The sequence below is a fragment of the Phascolarctos cinereus genome, unplaced genomic scaffold (assembly GCF_003287225.1).
Source record: "Phascolarctos cinereus isolate Bilbo 61053 unplaced genomic scaffold, phaCin_HiC Scaffold_1;HRSCAF=81, whole genome shotgun sequence".
In the NCBI taxonomy this organism is placed as follows: Eukaryota; Metazoa; Chordata; class Mammalia; order Diprotodontia; family Phascolarctidae; genus Phascolarctos; species Phascolarctos cinereus.
The window spans coordinates 207,657,280-207,670,489 of NW_027555514.1; the positions used below are offsets into that span (position 1 = coordinate 207,657,280).

Here is a 13,210-nt window from a genome sequence, read left to right on the forward strand (position 1 = left end):
GTGTTGTAGGAGTAATATTCTAACACCTCCCCCATGTAGATTAGGCTAATTTTACCTTAAAGAGTGTTAAGATATCCCAAGAGACTTGGTTGATGCTACCTACTCATTCTCAGAGTATAGAGCAGTCACAAGGAGCTAAATAGGCACTATGATGCTCAGTTGGTTGAAGGAAACAAACATTTATTAAGGGCCTACTATGTGCCAGGCACTATGCTAACCACTTTAAAAATATCTCTTTTGATGGATAGCTCAGTGTTTAACTCAGACAAAGGAACTTTGCTCAACAGAATCAACTTGAGGTATCCTCAATGTTCTTCCCATTGAATATCTTTCTCTTGCTTGTTGTTAATCAGTTGTTTTAGTTGTATCTGCCTCTTCATGAAAATGTTGAGGTTCAGGGGTGCTAGGATCCTAAAATAGCAAGAGCAAGAGATACAGGTCCTGCAGGAAAGAATTCAACCCAAGTCTTCTTTCAGCCAGAGACAAGGTTTATTTGAACTGGGGGAGGGATCTAGGAGTGGCCAAGTACTTTGAGGTAACTGTGAGGTAACAGAGAAGGACCCTGAAGGGCTGGGTGCCCAAGGCTAATGCTGAAGGGGTCTAGATGTAATTAAGCATGAGAAGTGGCCTCAAGTAATTTGGAGGTAACAGAACAGAATTGGGAGACTGGGAATAGCCACAACGGAAGGCCAGTTGACAGGATTACTGGGACAATACCTCAGGTCACTCCAGAGGCTTGACTACATGGAAAAAGGAAAAAACTCAAGGAAAGTTGGGGGGGGCAGTTCCCAGGGCCTGTACTCCATCAACCCCACTTGGGGTTTTCTTGGCAAACAAACTAGAATGGTTCCCTCTCTAGCTCATTTTACACATGAGGCAAACAGGGTTAACTGACTTGTCCAGGGTCACACAGCTAGTAAATGTCTGGGGCCAGATGTGAACTCAAGAAGATGAGTCTTCCTGACTTCAGGCCCAGTACTCTATCCACTATACCACTTAGCTGTCCCCTTTTCTTGCCACAGCTAATTAAATCTCTATTTGTTAACTACTGAATGACCTGTGACTGTATCATTTTCTTCCAATATTGAGTTTTTAAACTCAAATCACTCTGGCTTTCATTGAATGACCAATAATAGCGCTAAGGCTCTTTAGGTTTTCATAGCTTAGAATAAGTATAAATAGTAATTTTTTTGTTTTGGACAGAAACTCCCAGATTTATGTCATTGTAATGGTAAGTTGGGCCATTTTTTTTTTCTCAGCTCCTACCTAGTCTTCAGTGATTGAAAGGGTCTGGCCTCAGAAAAACTGAGACCTGGGAAAGACCTTTATGTAGAAAGGCCAAGATCACCCACTGCATCCTGGGCCATCACAAGTCATCTTGACCTCTGATTCTGATAATTCTGGAGGACAGAGTGAGGCTGAAGATTCTGCTCAGCTCTGCATCACTTAATTCACGCACAAGTCAAGACATCACCCTCATGATATCATTGGTCCTCTTTGAAAACGAAGGCTGAACAACACTGAGACTAATCTACCATGGAACTAGCCTGAATTAGGCCCAGCCTAGATTAGCCTATAAAGGAAACAATTAGTATTTCTGCTTTTTACACATATTTGCTCTTTTTCTTGGCCCTAATACATTAGTTGTTTTTGGACAAGTGCTGTATGATACTGAGTATATGTTTTTATGGTCCATTTGGAAGGCCCCATGAATCTTTTATCTCTCAATTCAGCAACAGTTAAATTTTCCCTTTTTATCTTGATCTTTCTTTCTTTCTTTTTCTTTCTTTCTTTCTTTCTTTCTTTCTTTCTTTCTTTCTTTCTTTCTTTTCTTTCTTTCTCTTTCTTTCTTTTTTTTTTTTTGGCAATTGGGGTTAAGTGACTTGCCCAGGGACACACAGCTAGTAAGTGTCAAGTGTTTGGTCTGAGGCCAGAAATGAACTCAGGTCCTCCTGACTTCAGAGCCGGTGCTCTATCCATCACTACCTAGCTGCCTCTCTTGATTTTTCTTTAGTCCAGTTCTGAGAATGGAACATTAAAGTCTATTACTTATTTATTTTTACTAACATGTCTTTCCACAATCCAGTTAATTTTTCTTTATAAATTTAAATGCTACATTATTTGACAGACATATTTAATACTGATATTGGTTCATTTTCTGTTTTTATGCATAATATAATTTTATTTTTTATTGTTTGATAGTATGATTGCAATTTCTGCTTTTTTAGGTTCACCTGATACACACTTCTAGTCTCTAATTTTGATTATTTGCTTTTTAGATATTTTCTATAAGCAACAGATTGTAGGTTTTTGTTTTTTAATCTTTCCTGTCATTCTTTCATTTTATTGAATTACTTAATTCACTGAATTTAAAGTTATGAAAGATGGGTTTATGCCTTCCATTTATCTCTAATATTGCTTTTTTTAAAGACACATTTTTGTTTGTCTTTCTCCTTTAAATGATTACCTTGTGTCTACAATTAGTTTTGTTTAAGTTATTTTGATGTAACTCTAATCTTGTCATCTGTTTCCTCCTTACTATCCCTCTCTTATTCATCTTATTTTTATTAGTTATCTATTCCTGCTTCACCTTTCTTTTTCTGCTTATATTTAGGTGGTTAGTTCAAACTTCTGCCTCTTCTCCTCTATTATAACATTTTTTCCCTTAGTTTTTTGCCCAAAGAACTTTTAAGAATATTATCTTTGATTTATTCTCATCATTAATTCAATTTTCTTCCTGAGCATTCTGAATTTTATTCTCTGTTATGTGGCCTATTTATTTCTTATTTAATCTCTTTATGCTTCTCAGAGGGTTAAATCTTCTGAAGTACTACATTTGAGCTCCCTTATGGACAATTTCTATTTTATTGCCTTTTTTTTTTAGTATTTTTTCCAATTATATGTAGAAACAATTTTTAACATTTGTTTCTTTAAAATTTTGAATTGCGCATCCTCTCCCTCCTTTCTTCCCACCTTTTCACCCTCCCTGAGATGACAATAAATTTGATACAGGTTATACATGTATAATCAGGCAAAACATTTTCATATTAGTCGTGCTATAAAAGAAATCACAGGCAAAAAAAATGGAAAAAATAAAGTAAATCAGTTCTTTTTCTGGAGATGGATAGCACTTTTCATCACAAGACCTTTAGGAGTGTCTTGGATCATTGCATTGCTGAGAACAGCTAAGTCATTTACAATTGATCATTGTACAATACTGTTGTTGCTGTGTATAATGTTCTCTTAATTCTGCTCACTTCACACTGCATCAAATCATGTAAATCTTTCTAGGTTTTTGTGAAGGCATCATGCTGGTCATTTCTTATAGTACAATAGTATTCCATCTCAATCACATACCACAGCTTGTTCAACTATTCCCCAAATGATAGGCATCCCCTCAACTACTAATTTTTTACTTCTACAAAAAAGCTGCTATAAATAATTTTGTAGGTCTTTTTTCCTTTTTTTAAGTCTTTTTGGGATATAAACCAGTAGTTGTTCTACTAGGTCAAAGATTTATGGCCCTTTGAACACAGTTCCAAATTGATCTCCAGAATGATTAGATCAGCTTGCAATTCTACCAAAAGCACATTAGTGTCCCAATTTTCCCACACTGTTTCCAAATTTCTTTGTTTTCAATCTAAAAATGATTTTTGTTATCATTGCTTTAGAAACTTGTGATACATGTATTTTTCTTCGGATACAGTATATTCAAACTTTTTATAGAAACCAACATTATGTGGAAGACATACAATGGTAATTTTGTTAACATTTCAGTCTTTTATTTAGCAGAGTAAGAGTTGACAATAACAGTTTTCCCAGTTGTTTTCCTCTGCGTTCATCACTCACAACATATTCTACTCTTCCTCTCTTTGCACATGGATAGATGAATTTATGTTCTCAGTTATGTTGTTATCATATGAAGTTATGTTATCAGAGTAGCCATAGCAACAATCTGCCCTACAGTGACATCTTCTACAACTGTAACGTAATAATCTCCTGATTTCCTCATATGATCAAATGATCTCATAAATTGCTCAGGGCTGACCATTCAAGTTTCTGTCAGCTGACCAAGTACCTTAAAAAATCCTCTGTTTAGATCTGTAGTACAAAGAGGCCTCAAAACCAAACCATCTCCTGGGTATATTGGGAAAATGGTTGGAGAAAATGTTGCAGTATTCTGGCTCCAGTACACCTCTTTCAATAGACTTGGGTTAAACATAGGTGTTTCATCAGGTTTCATGACTGCAATGAGGATCTTCTCACATTTCCTTTTAAAGCCTCTGTATCTCTTGGTTCTCCTTCCTGTCTGAATGCCCCTCAGTCTTTTTTGTTACAGCTTCATCTGTGTCTCATTAATTAAGGAAGTGTAAGAGAGTTGCCTGGTTGGGAGGTGCCAAATCTGCATCCAGCTTCCGCTTCAGCTCTGGCTTCCCCTCCTCACACTTCTCAAGCATATTATGTTTTATAGTATATCTATTAAAACCTCAAATTCATGCATAGCTAAAATATGAGAGCTCAGGCTCAAGAGTACAGATTTTTGGATTCCTCCTTGGTAACTTCTTGAAAGATGCCATCCAGGATCCTTTTCAATAATGGCTTTCAGTTAATTCAATAATTCTTAAATTATCTCTTAGTCTTAATACAATCTCAAAGAATTGCTTGGTATGTTAAGAGACCATGTGATCACTTCCCCAACAGACACACAAACACACATAAACACATTTATATGTATGTGTGTGTGTGGGGTGTGTGTGTGTGTGTATACTTGCAAATGCATTATTCATAAATGCCCTGAGTTAGACATCAATCAATACATTAAAGAGCATTTTACTTGCCCACTCTATGACAGGTATCATACTAGGTTCTAAAGAAAAAAGTACAAAGAATGAAACAATGTATTCCAAAGGAGCATGTAATCTATGGTAGAGACAAGTCCATATATAAGTACACAAAGAATAAATTTAAAGTTAATAAATACAAATAAATACAAGTTAGTGAAGGAATGAGGGCAGTTAGGTGGCACAATGGATAGAGTGTCAGGACTGAGGTCAGGAAAGCCTGAGTTCAAATCCAGCCTTAGACACTAGTTATGTGACCATATACAAGTCATCTAACCTTGTTTGCCTCAGTTTCATCATCTGTAAAACAAGCTGGAGCAGAAAATAGCAAACCACTACAATACCTTTGCCAACAAAACCTCAAACGGGGTTATAAACAATTGGACACAACTAAAATGACTGAACAACATGTATGTGTATATACATACATGATGGTAATGTGTTCAGATTAAAGCAGAACCAAAAGAATATGACTCTTTTTATAAAAAAGAAAAAGTATATACAAATACAGAATAACAAGTTTTATGGCTAAAGTAACAGTAAAATTATTTTCAAATCAAATTAACAAGCATTCATAAAGCACCTACTATGTGCCAGGCATTGTGCTAAGTGCCGTTGTAAATGTAGGATGAATTAATTTTGTTATTTTTAAGTTATGTATATATACATTTTTTTTTCAAATAATCCCTGTCAATTATAAGTCAACAAGCTTATAACTTTTACCTTATATTCCTCTGTAATAATGCTCAGGGTTTCATGCCCAGCTTTCCTCATATCTTCCAATTGTTGCTTATGCTTTTCCTGAAAGAAAAGGATAAGAGTTTAAGTTTTGGCTTCTTTTTCTTTTCTTTTTGGTTTCTTTTGAGATTACTACTATTAAATTAAATTATTAGAATGCCAGGCCTGGAGTCAGGAATACTCGTCTTCCAGAGTTCAAATCCAGCCTCATACCCTTACTAGATATGTGACCCTAGGATATCACTTAAGCCTGTTTGCCTCAGTTTCCTTTTCTGTAAAATGAGCTAGAGAAGGAAAAGGTAAACCACACCAGTGTCTTTGCCAAGAATACTCCTAAAAGGGTCACAAAGAGTTGAATACAACTGAAAACAACTGAACTGCTGTGTATAAACAAATCAGATACATCTGACACTATAGTCTTTAACAAATCATTGAACTGGCTAAATGCATGTTTTTACTTCTAGAACTTAAAAGCCAGAAAATTTTGAAGAAAGGTTATTTAAGAAAATACGAAACAATAGAACATTAAAAGTTCAAATGGGGCCTTCCAACCCATGGTGGTATCTAACTTCCTCTACAGTTAAATGATGTGATTTTTAACCAGTATGTGACTGAAAACAAACAAAAACAAAAACAAAAACAAACAGAAGAACCTCATATCAAGTTTCCTAAGCAATTTAATCAGAATCTATCATGAGGGCTACACTTTGGGAAAGCAGGATCATCAATAACAAGATCCTAGAACACAACAAAGTAGAAGCAATAGTACCTGTCCTATAATTCTCAGGAGAGGCACATGATAAACAGTAAAAAAAAATTGCAAGAAACTATCATTTAGCAGCAGGACCTTGCAACATTTCTCAACCTACAGGAGATTGCTACCCTACCTTCCAGTTACCATGCAGATTTGCTTCCTCTAAAATTATAGCTCCAAATAATCCATCAATATGTTTACCTTTACAGCAAAGACATTTAACAAAAATTTATATATAGCAAAAAATGAAGTATATAGAATGATTTTACATATATTCACATATTTATGTCTAATGGTAGCAATCTCTAGGGTGGGGTTGGGGGAAAAAGGAAAGAAAAAATGAAAAAAGTTACATGATAACTACTATATATCTAATAGCAAGTTGTACATAAGATTTGCAGTTTCATGTGCAATCTTTTTTTTAATCTACTTTTTCATGGTAAAGCTTCTTTTATTTCACAAATTAAAAAAAAATGTAGCAACATTTCCCCCACAAACCTAAGGCACACTCTCTCACAAATATACCAATAGTGCAAAGTATAGGCACACATATGAAACACATGAGAACATGGCAAATATGTAGAAAATATCTATGGTCAATGTAGACATGTGGAAATGATGGGGTATGGGCCTAAGCTGAGCCCTTTGCCCCTCACCAAAAAAAAGAATTTGGGTCCCATTTGTCTACGGCCCCAGAAAATCCTTAAACTTTCTTTGATCTCACTCTGGATCAAACTATTACCTGAGGCTATACTCCACTCAATGGCCTTTCCTTGTTGACTCTCCCTATCTCTCTCTGGAAACCTATGGAAGCCCTAGCATATTTCCCACCTTTGATCTTATCCAGACCCCATTCAAACCTCTTTTTTCTAGTTCCCTTCATTATCTATTCCCATTGTCTATTCAACCTCTCAGACATTCCCATCAGAATTTTCCCTAAACTCACCCCAGCTTCAAGATCTTTCTCCCAGCCCCTCCTCCAAACACCCAAAATTATTTGAGTGTATATAAGATCCACCCTGATCACCATTTAAATGCTGAGATTTCCTCATGCCCGCTTGTTCATCACTAATGTTCAAATTCTTAAGAGTCTGGCCTATATGGCCCATCCCTAATAAAACTCTGTCTCTGGCTAAAAGAAGATTTGGGTTGAATTCTTTTGGACAGGACCCACGTGTTGTGATTTTTGGGGTTCTGTCACCTCTAAACCTCTAGACCTCATCAGAAAGTCTCAAACATAGAGGACACGTGGCCAGCGTACATGTAGGACATTTGCAAGATGACTGATGTACTCTAAATCATGTCATTGAACACATTAGATTACTTAGCCATAGCCTCTTTTGAAACAGCTTCTGAATGTTCAGCTGAAATCTTTCACTATCTCTTGTACAAAGAAAGAGAGAGTCTACCCATACTCTTTCAGCTTAAAACAAGGTCATTTAATTTTTTTTGTCCCATTGGTACCCTTTGGCAGTCTGGTGAATGTAATTTTTCTTAGAATAATGTTTTAAATTGCATAAAGTAAAAAAATAATATCACAAAGAAAATCAAAAATTAGTGAAAATTGAGATGTTATTCTTTTTTTTTCTTATCCAAATTCACAGACCCCTTGAAATCTATCTTCAGACTCCTTAGAGTTCCATGAAGCCCAGCTTAAGAACTCCTGGATTTAGGTGCCTTTATGCTTTTATTCAGCTCTTTTAGAAAAGTTAGAGAATCTTTAGCCAGAAAAAAAAACCAAAAAACTGCCCTAATCTTGTTACTTTGAAGAAGTAGTTTTGGCTCTCATCTTCCTAGTAAGAGATTCTAAGTCCCAGATGCCAAGATCTTTAGAACAAAACTCAGATTCCTACCAGCAAACTAATGACCTTTTCCTTAATCTTTTCGTTGAATTTCCTGAGTCTCTATCAGATGTCTCACTCTAGTTTAAGAACAGCATTCAATATACTTCCGAAATTTCCATCGCTGAAAGCTAAATTATAAGGGCTGTTTGACCCATAACTACCAAGTACTTCTGATGTTCAGGGCTTTCCAATTTTCAAACTCTAAATGTCTTTTAAGTTCTCCCACACAGATAAGTGAACAGTGACAAACATAAAAACACAACCCAGGCAGCTAGGTCATTGCCTCAGCAGACTATACTTCCCTGTACCCTTCATACGCAAATGAGGTTAATCAACATCTAAAAAGGGCCTTTAAACTTCTCTCCAAGGTCATCTGAAGTAGGGGTAACTCTAATTGAGATGAAGGAATTAAAAAAAATTGATCATTAAAGCACAAATTGAAAAAATGTGCTATACCTGTAAAAAGTAGGGGCTGGCCATTTTTTATTGTGATCAGAAATAATATGGGGTATTAAGAAATTATCTTGTAACATCAGGAGTCTCAGAGGTAGATTCAAAAACTGAGATAGGCTCCCAGGCTACACAACAAAGAGCATTTATGCAACAATATGCATTCAACAGAAATTTATTAAGGATCTATTATGCTAAGTACAAGGGAGAGATACAAAGTTTAGCTTAGACATCTGAATCCTTCTGAAGTTTATACACTAATGGGAGGAAATAATACCTATATGTAGCTGTAAAAATATATTACATGAATACACAATGTTATATGTTATACATGGTATTTACGAAAGACTATTTATTAAGTTTTGATCTTTTCAATTTCAAATCCCACCAGATGTAGTATTATCCTCAAAAATGAAAGGAACAAAAACAAAGGGCCTGAGACATATTAGAACAAAAATGTACAGCAAGGAGGGACATCAAACATCATGTAGTCAAAATGCCTTATATATCAAAGGTAGTTTTGGTAATCTAAATAATTCAACCATGAAATCAGGGTTAGATTTATCACCAAGAATTGTGCCACCAATACAAACAGATAATGTAATACACGACTATTACTATAATACATTATGACTACTATAATACGCATATACTAACGTATGGTATATTATGTCACAGCATCACAGAGGGGTGAGGGACCTCAAAGGCCACTTAATGAAACCTATACCTAAACAAGAACCCCTTCTGCAAACCACTCTCAGTGTTTACAGACCTTCCCTTGGTGAAGGAAAATCTTCCAAGGCAGCCCCATCCTTTATCATATCAGCAAGCATTAACAGGTCAAGTGCAGCAATTGGAGTCAGGAAAATTTGGATTTAAATTCTGCCTCAGCCACTTACCACCTGTGTCACTTGGAAAAGTCATTTAACATCTTAAGTCTTCTAAATTGTAAAATGAGTAGGTTAGATCTGATTATCTCTAAAATTCCCTTCTAGTCTTAGATGTATGATTATATGATTGCGTATGTGTGTATGTGTGTGACAGAGAGAGAGAGGCAGAGACAGAGACAGAGAGAATATGAGACAATCCATGTGCTAGCTACTGCTAATATAACAGAAAGAAAGAAAAAAGAAACAGACCTTGCCCTCAAGAAGCAAGTATTTTCTTTCAGTGGAGGAAGATAATATAACACAGATAGGTAAATACAAAAAATGTACAAGATAACATAGTAAGTTGGGGAGAGACACTAACAACTAGAAGGATCAAAAGTACACCTCATGTAGAAGAGGCACGTGAATTGAGGCTTGCATAAAACTAGGGAAGCACTGAAGAGAAGGGAGTACATGCAGGCATATAGAAAGGTTCGGAAAGAATGTCACATGCAGCAAATAGCAAGTGAGATAATCGAGTAGGGATGTTATTTCTATCTATTTCAGGGTTTTTCATTTTTTTTGTCTTTATTATATCTCTTTTCTCAAAGGGGAATCATTGCTTCAACCAGACCTTGGATAATCCTAGAGAAAGTAATGACCCAATTTGGTATTTCCCTTCCCCACTATCTTCTCTAAACTGCAGATGCTCATATTAATACCTAAGACTTGTATTAATATTTGTGGTGTAATATATTCCAAGAGGACAGGAGAATGTGTAAATACTAAAATATTTAATGCAACACTTATGCTCCAATGTTTCAACCACTTCTAGCAATTGATACTAAAGACTTGTAACTGCTTTGCTTTCCTAATGGCATGTCTTGGGTTTTTGGCACACAGATGGTTTTTAAAACTCCATGACAAAGTAGGTCCACATAACTTAATGCACCAATCAGAAAACAAAAATATAGCAAATTTATTTCCTTTTTCCTTTTTTTTTTAAATTTTATTAAATTATTTTGATTTATCAACAATCACTTCCATATGCTTTTGAGTTGAAAATTTTTCTCCACCTTCCTCCCCCCACCCCCCAAGATGGCGCACAATCTGATATAGGCTTTACATTTACATACCTTAAACATATTTTCACATTAGTGAAGTTGTAAGTAAAAATTAAAACCAATAGGAGGAACCATCAGAAAGAGGAAACTAAACTCAACAGAAGGTAAAAATACATGATAGCGATTCAACTTCCATAGTTCTTTTTTTGGATGTGGACAGCATTTTCCATCCCGAGGCCTCTGGAGATGTCTTAGATCCTCATAATGCTGAGAAGGGTTCAGTTTAACAATTAGTCATTGCATAACATGGCTGTTATTGTGTACAAAGTCCTCTTGGTTCTGCTCACTTCACTCAGCATCAGACCATATAAGTCTTTCCAGGTTTTTCTGAAGTCAGCCTGTTCATCATTTCTTATAGCACAATAGTATTCCATTACATTCATATACCACAACTTGCTCAGCCATTCCCCAATTGATGGGCATCCTCTCAATTTCCAATTCTTTGCCACCACAAAAAGAGCTGCTATGAATATTTTTGTACATGTGGGTCCTTTTCCCATTTGTTTGATCTCTTTGGGATATAGCCCTAGAAGTGCTATTGCTGGATCAAAGGGTATGCACATTTTTGTAGCCCTTTGGGCATAGTTCCAAATTGTTCTCCAAAATGGTTGGATCATTTCACAACTCCACCAACAATGTATTAGTGTTCCAATTTTCCCACATCTTCCCAACATTTATCATTTTCCTGTTTTGTCATGTTGGCCAATCTGATAGGTGTGATGTGGTACCTCAGAGTTGTTTTGATTTGCATTTCTCTAATCAATAATGATTTAGAGCATTTTTTCATATGACTATAGATGGCTTTAATTTCTTCATCTGAGAACTGTCTGTTCATATCCTTTGACCATTTATCAATTGGGGAATGGCTTGTGTTCTTATAAATTTGTCTTAATTCTCTATATATTTTAGAAATGAGGCCTTTATCAGAGAGACTGGTTGTAAAAATTCTTTCCCAATTTTCTACCTTCCTTCTAATCTTAGTTGCATTGGCTTTGTTTGTGCAAAAACTTTTCAATTTAATGTAATCAAAATTATCCATTTTGCTTTTTAATGTTCTCTATCTCCTGTTTGGTCATGAATTCTTCTGTTCTCCATAGATCTGATAGGTAAACTATTCCTTGTTCTCCCAGTTTACTTATGGTATCAGCCTTTATATCTAAGTCATGAACCCATTTTGACTTTATTTTGGTATATGGTGTGAGATTTGGGTCTATGCCTAGTTTCTGCCATACTCTTTTCCAGTTTTCCCAGCAGTTTTTTTCAAAGAGTGGGTTCTTATCCCAGAAGCTGGGGTCTTTGGGTTTATCAAATAATAGATTACTATAGTCATTGACTACTGTGTCTTGCATATTTAACCTATTCCACTGATCCACCTCCCTATTTCTTAGCCAGTACCAAGCAGTTTTGATGATTGCTGCTTTATAATACAATTTAAGATCTGGAATTGCTAGGCCACCTTCCCCTGCATTTCTTTTCATTAGTTCCTTTGATATTCTGGACCTTTTGTTTTTCCAAATGAATCTTGTTATTATTTTTTCTAACTCTATAAAATAATTTTTGGTAGTTTGATTGGTATGGCACTGAATAAGTAAATTAGCTTAGGTAGGATTGTCATTTTTTATATTAGCTCGGCCTACCCATGAGCAACTGATGTTTTTCCAATTATTTAGATCTGATTTTATTTGTGTGAAAAGTGTTTTGTAATTGTGTTCATAGAGTTCCTGGGTTTGTTTCGGAGGTAGACTCCTAAATATTTTATAATGTCTACAGTAAGTTTAAATGGGATTTCTCTTTCTATCTCTTGCTGTTGGGCTTTGTTGGTAATGTACAGAAATGCTGATGATTTATGTGGGTTTATTTTATAGCCTGCAACTTTGCTAAAGTTGTTTATTATTTCAAGTAGTTTTTTACTTGATTCTCTAGGATTCTCTAAGTATATCATCATGTCATCTGCAAAGAGTGATAGCTTTGTTTCCTCTTTGGCTATTCTAATGCCTTCAATTTCTTTTTCTTCTCTTATTGCTAAAGCTAAGATTTCAAGTACAATATTGAATAACAGTGGTGATAATGGACATCCTTGTTTCACCCCGATCTTATTGGAAATGCTTCTAGTCCCCATTACATATAATGCTTGCTGAAGGTTTTAGATTATGCTATTTATTATTTTAAGGAAGACTCCATTTATACCTATGCTTTCTAGTGTTTCTAATAAGAATGGATGTTGTATTTTATCAAAAGCTTTTTTCTGCATCTACTGAGATGATCATGTGGTTTCTGTTGGTTTTGTTGTTGATATGCTCAATGATGCTGATAGTTTTCCTAATATTGAACCAACCCTGCATTCCTGGTATAAATCCTATCTTGTGATAAGTTGCTGCAATCTATTTGCTAGTATTTTGTTTAAAATTTTTGTATCTATATTCATTAGAGAAATTGGTCTATAATTTTCTTTCTCTATTTTCACTCTTCCTGGTTTAGGTATCAACACCATATTTGTATCATAAAAAGAATTTGGTAAGATTCCATCTTCACCTGTTTTCCCAAATAGTCTATATAATATTGGAATTAACTGTTCTTTAAATGTTTGATA

At 35.3% G+C, this 13,210-nt stretch overlaps 1 protein-coding gene and 1 pseudogene across 8 annotated transcripts in view; both read right to left on the reverse strand.

The window, feature by feature from the left end:
* Nucleotides 1-13,210, reverse strand: part of CCDC91 (coiled-coil domain containing 91) — a 527,613-nt gene that overhangs the window by 218,086 nt on the left and 296,317 nt on the right. For all 8 annotated transcript variants that reach the window (XR_013487473.1, XM_078156715.1, XM_078156714.1 and 5 more), the window contains one exon: nucleotides 5,565-5,642. Coding sequence is in view for 7 of the 8 variants with exons in the window: in XM_078156715.1 (XP_078012841.1) it covers nucleotides 5,565-5,642 (78 nt within the window). In the remaining variant the exon portion in view is untranslated. The remainder of the gene's footprint in view (nucleotides 1-5,564; nucleotides 5,643-13,210) is intronic.
* LOC144455649 (glucosamine 6-phosphate N-acetyltransferase pseudogene) lies at nucleotides 1,875-5,161 on the reverse strand (annotated as a pseudogene).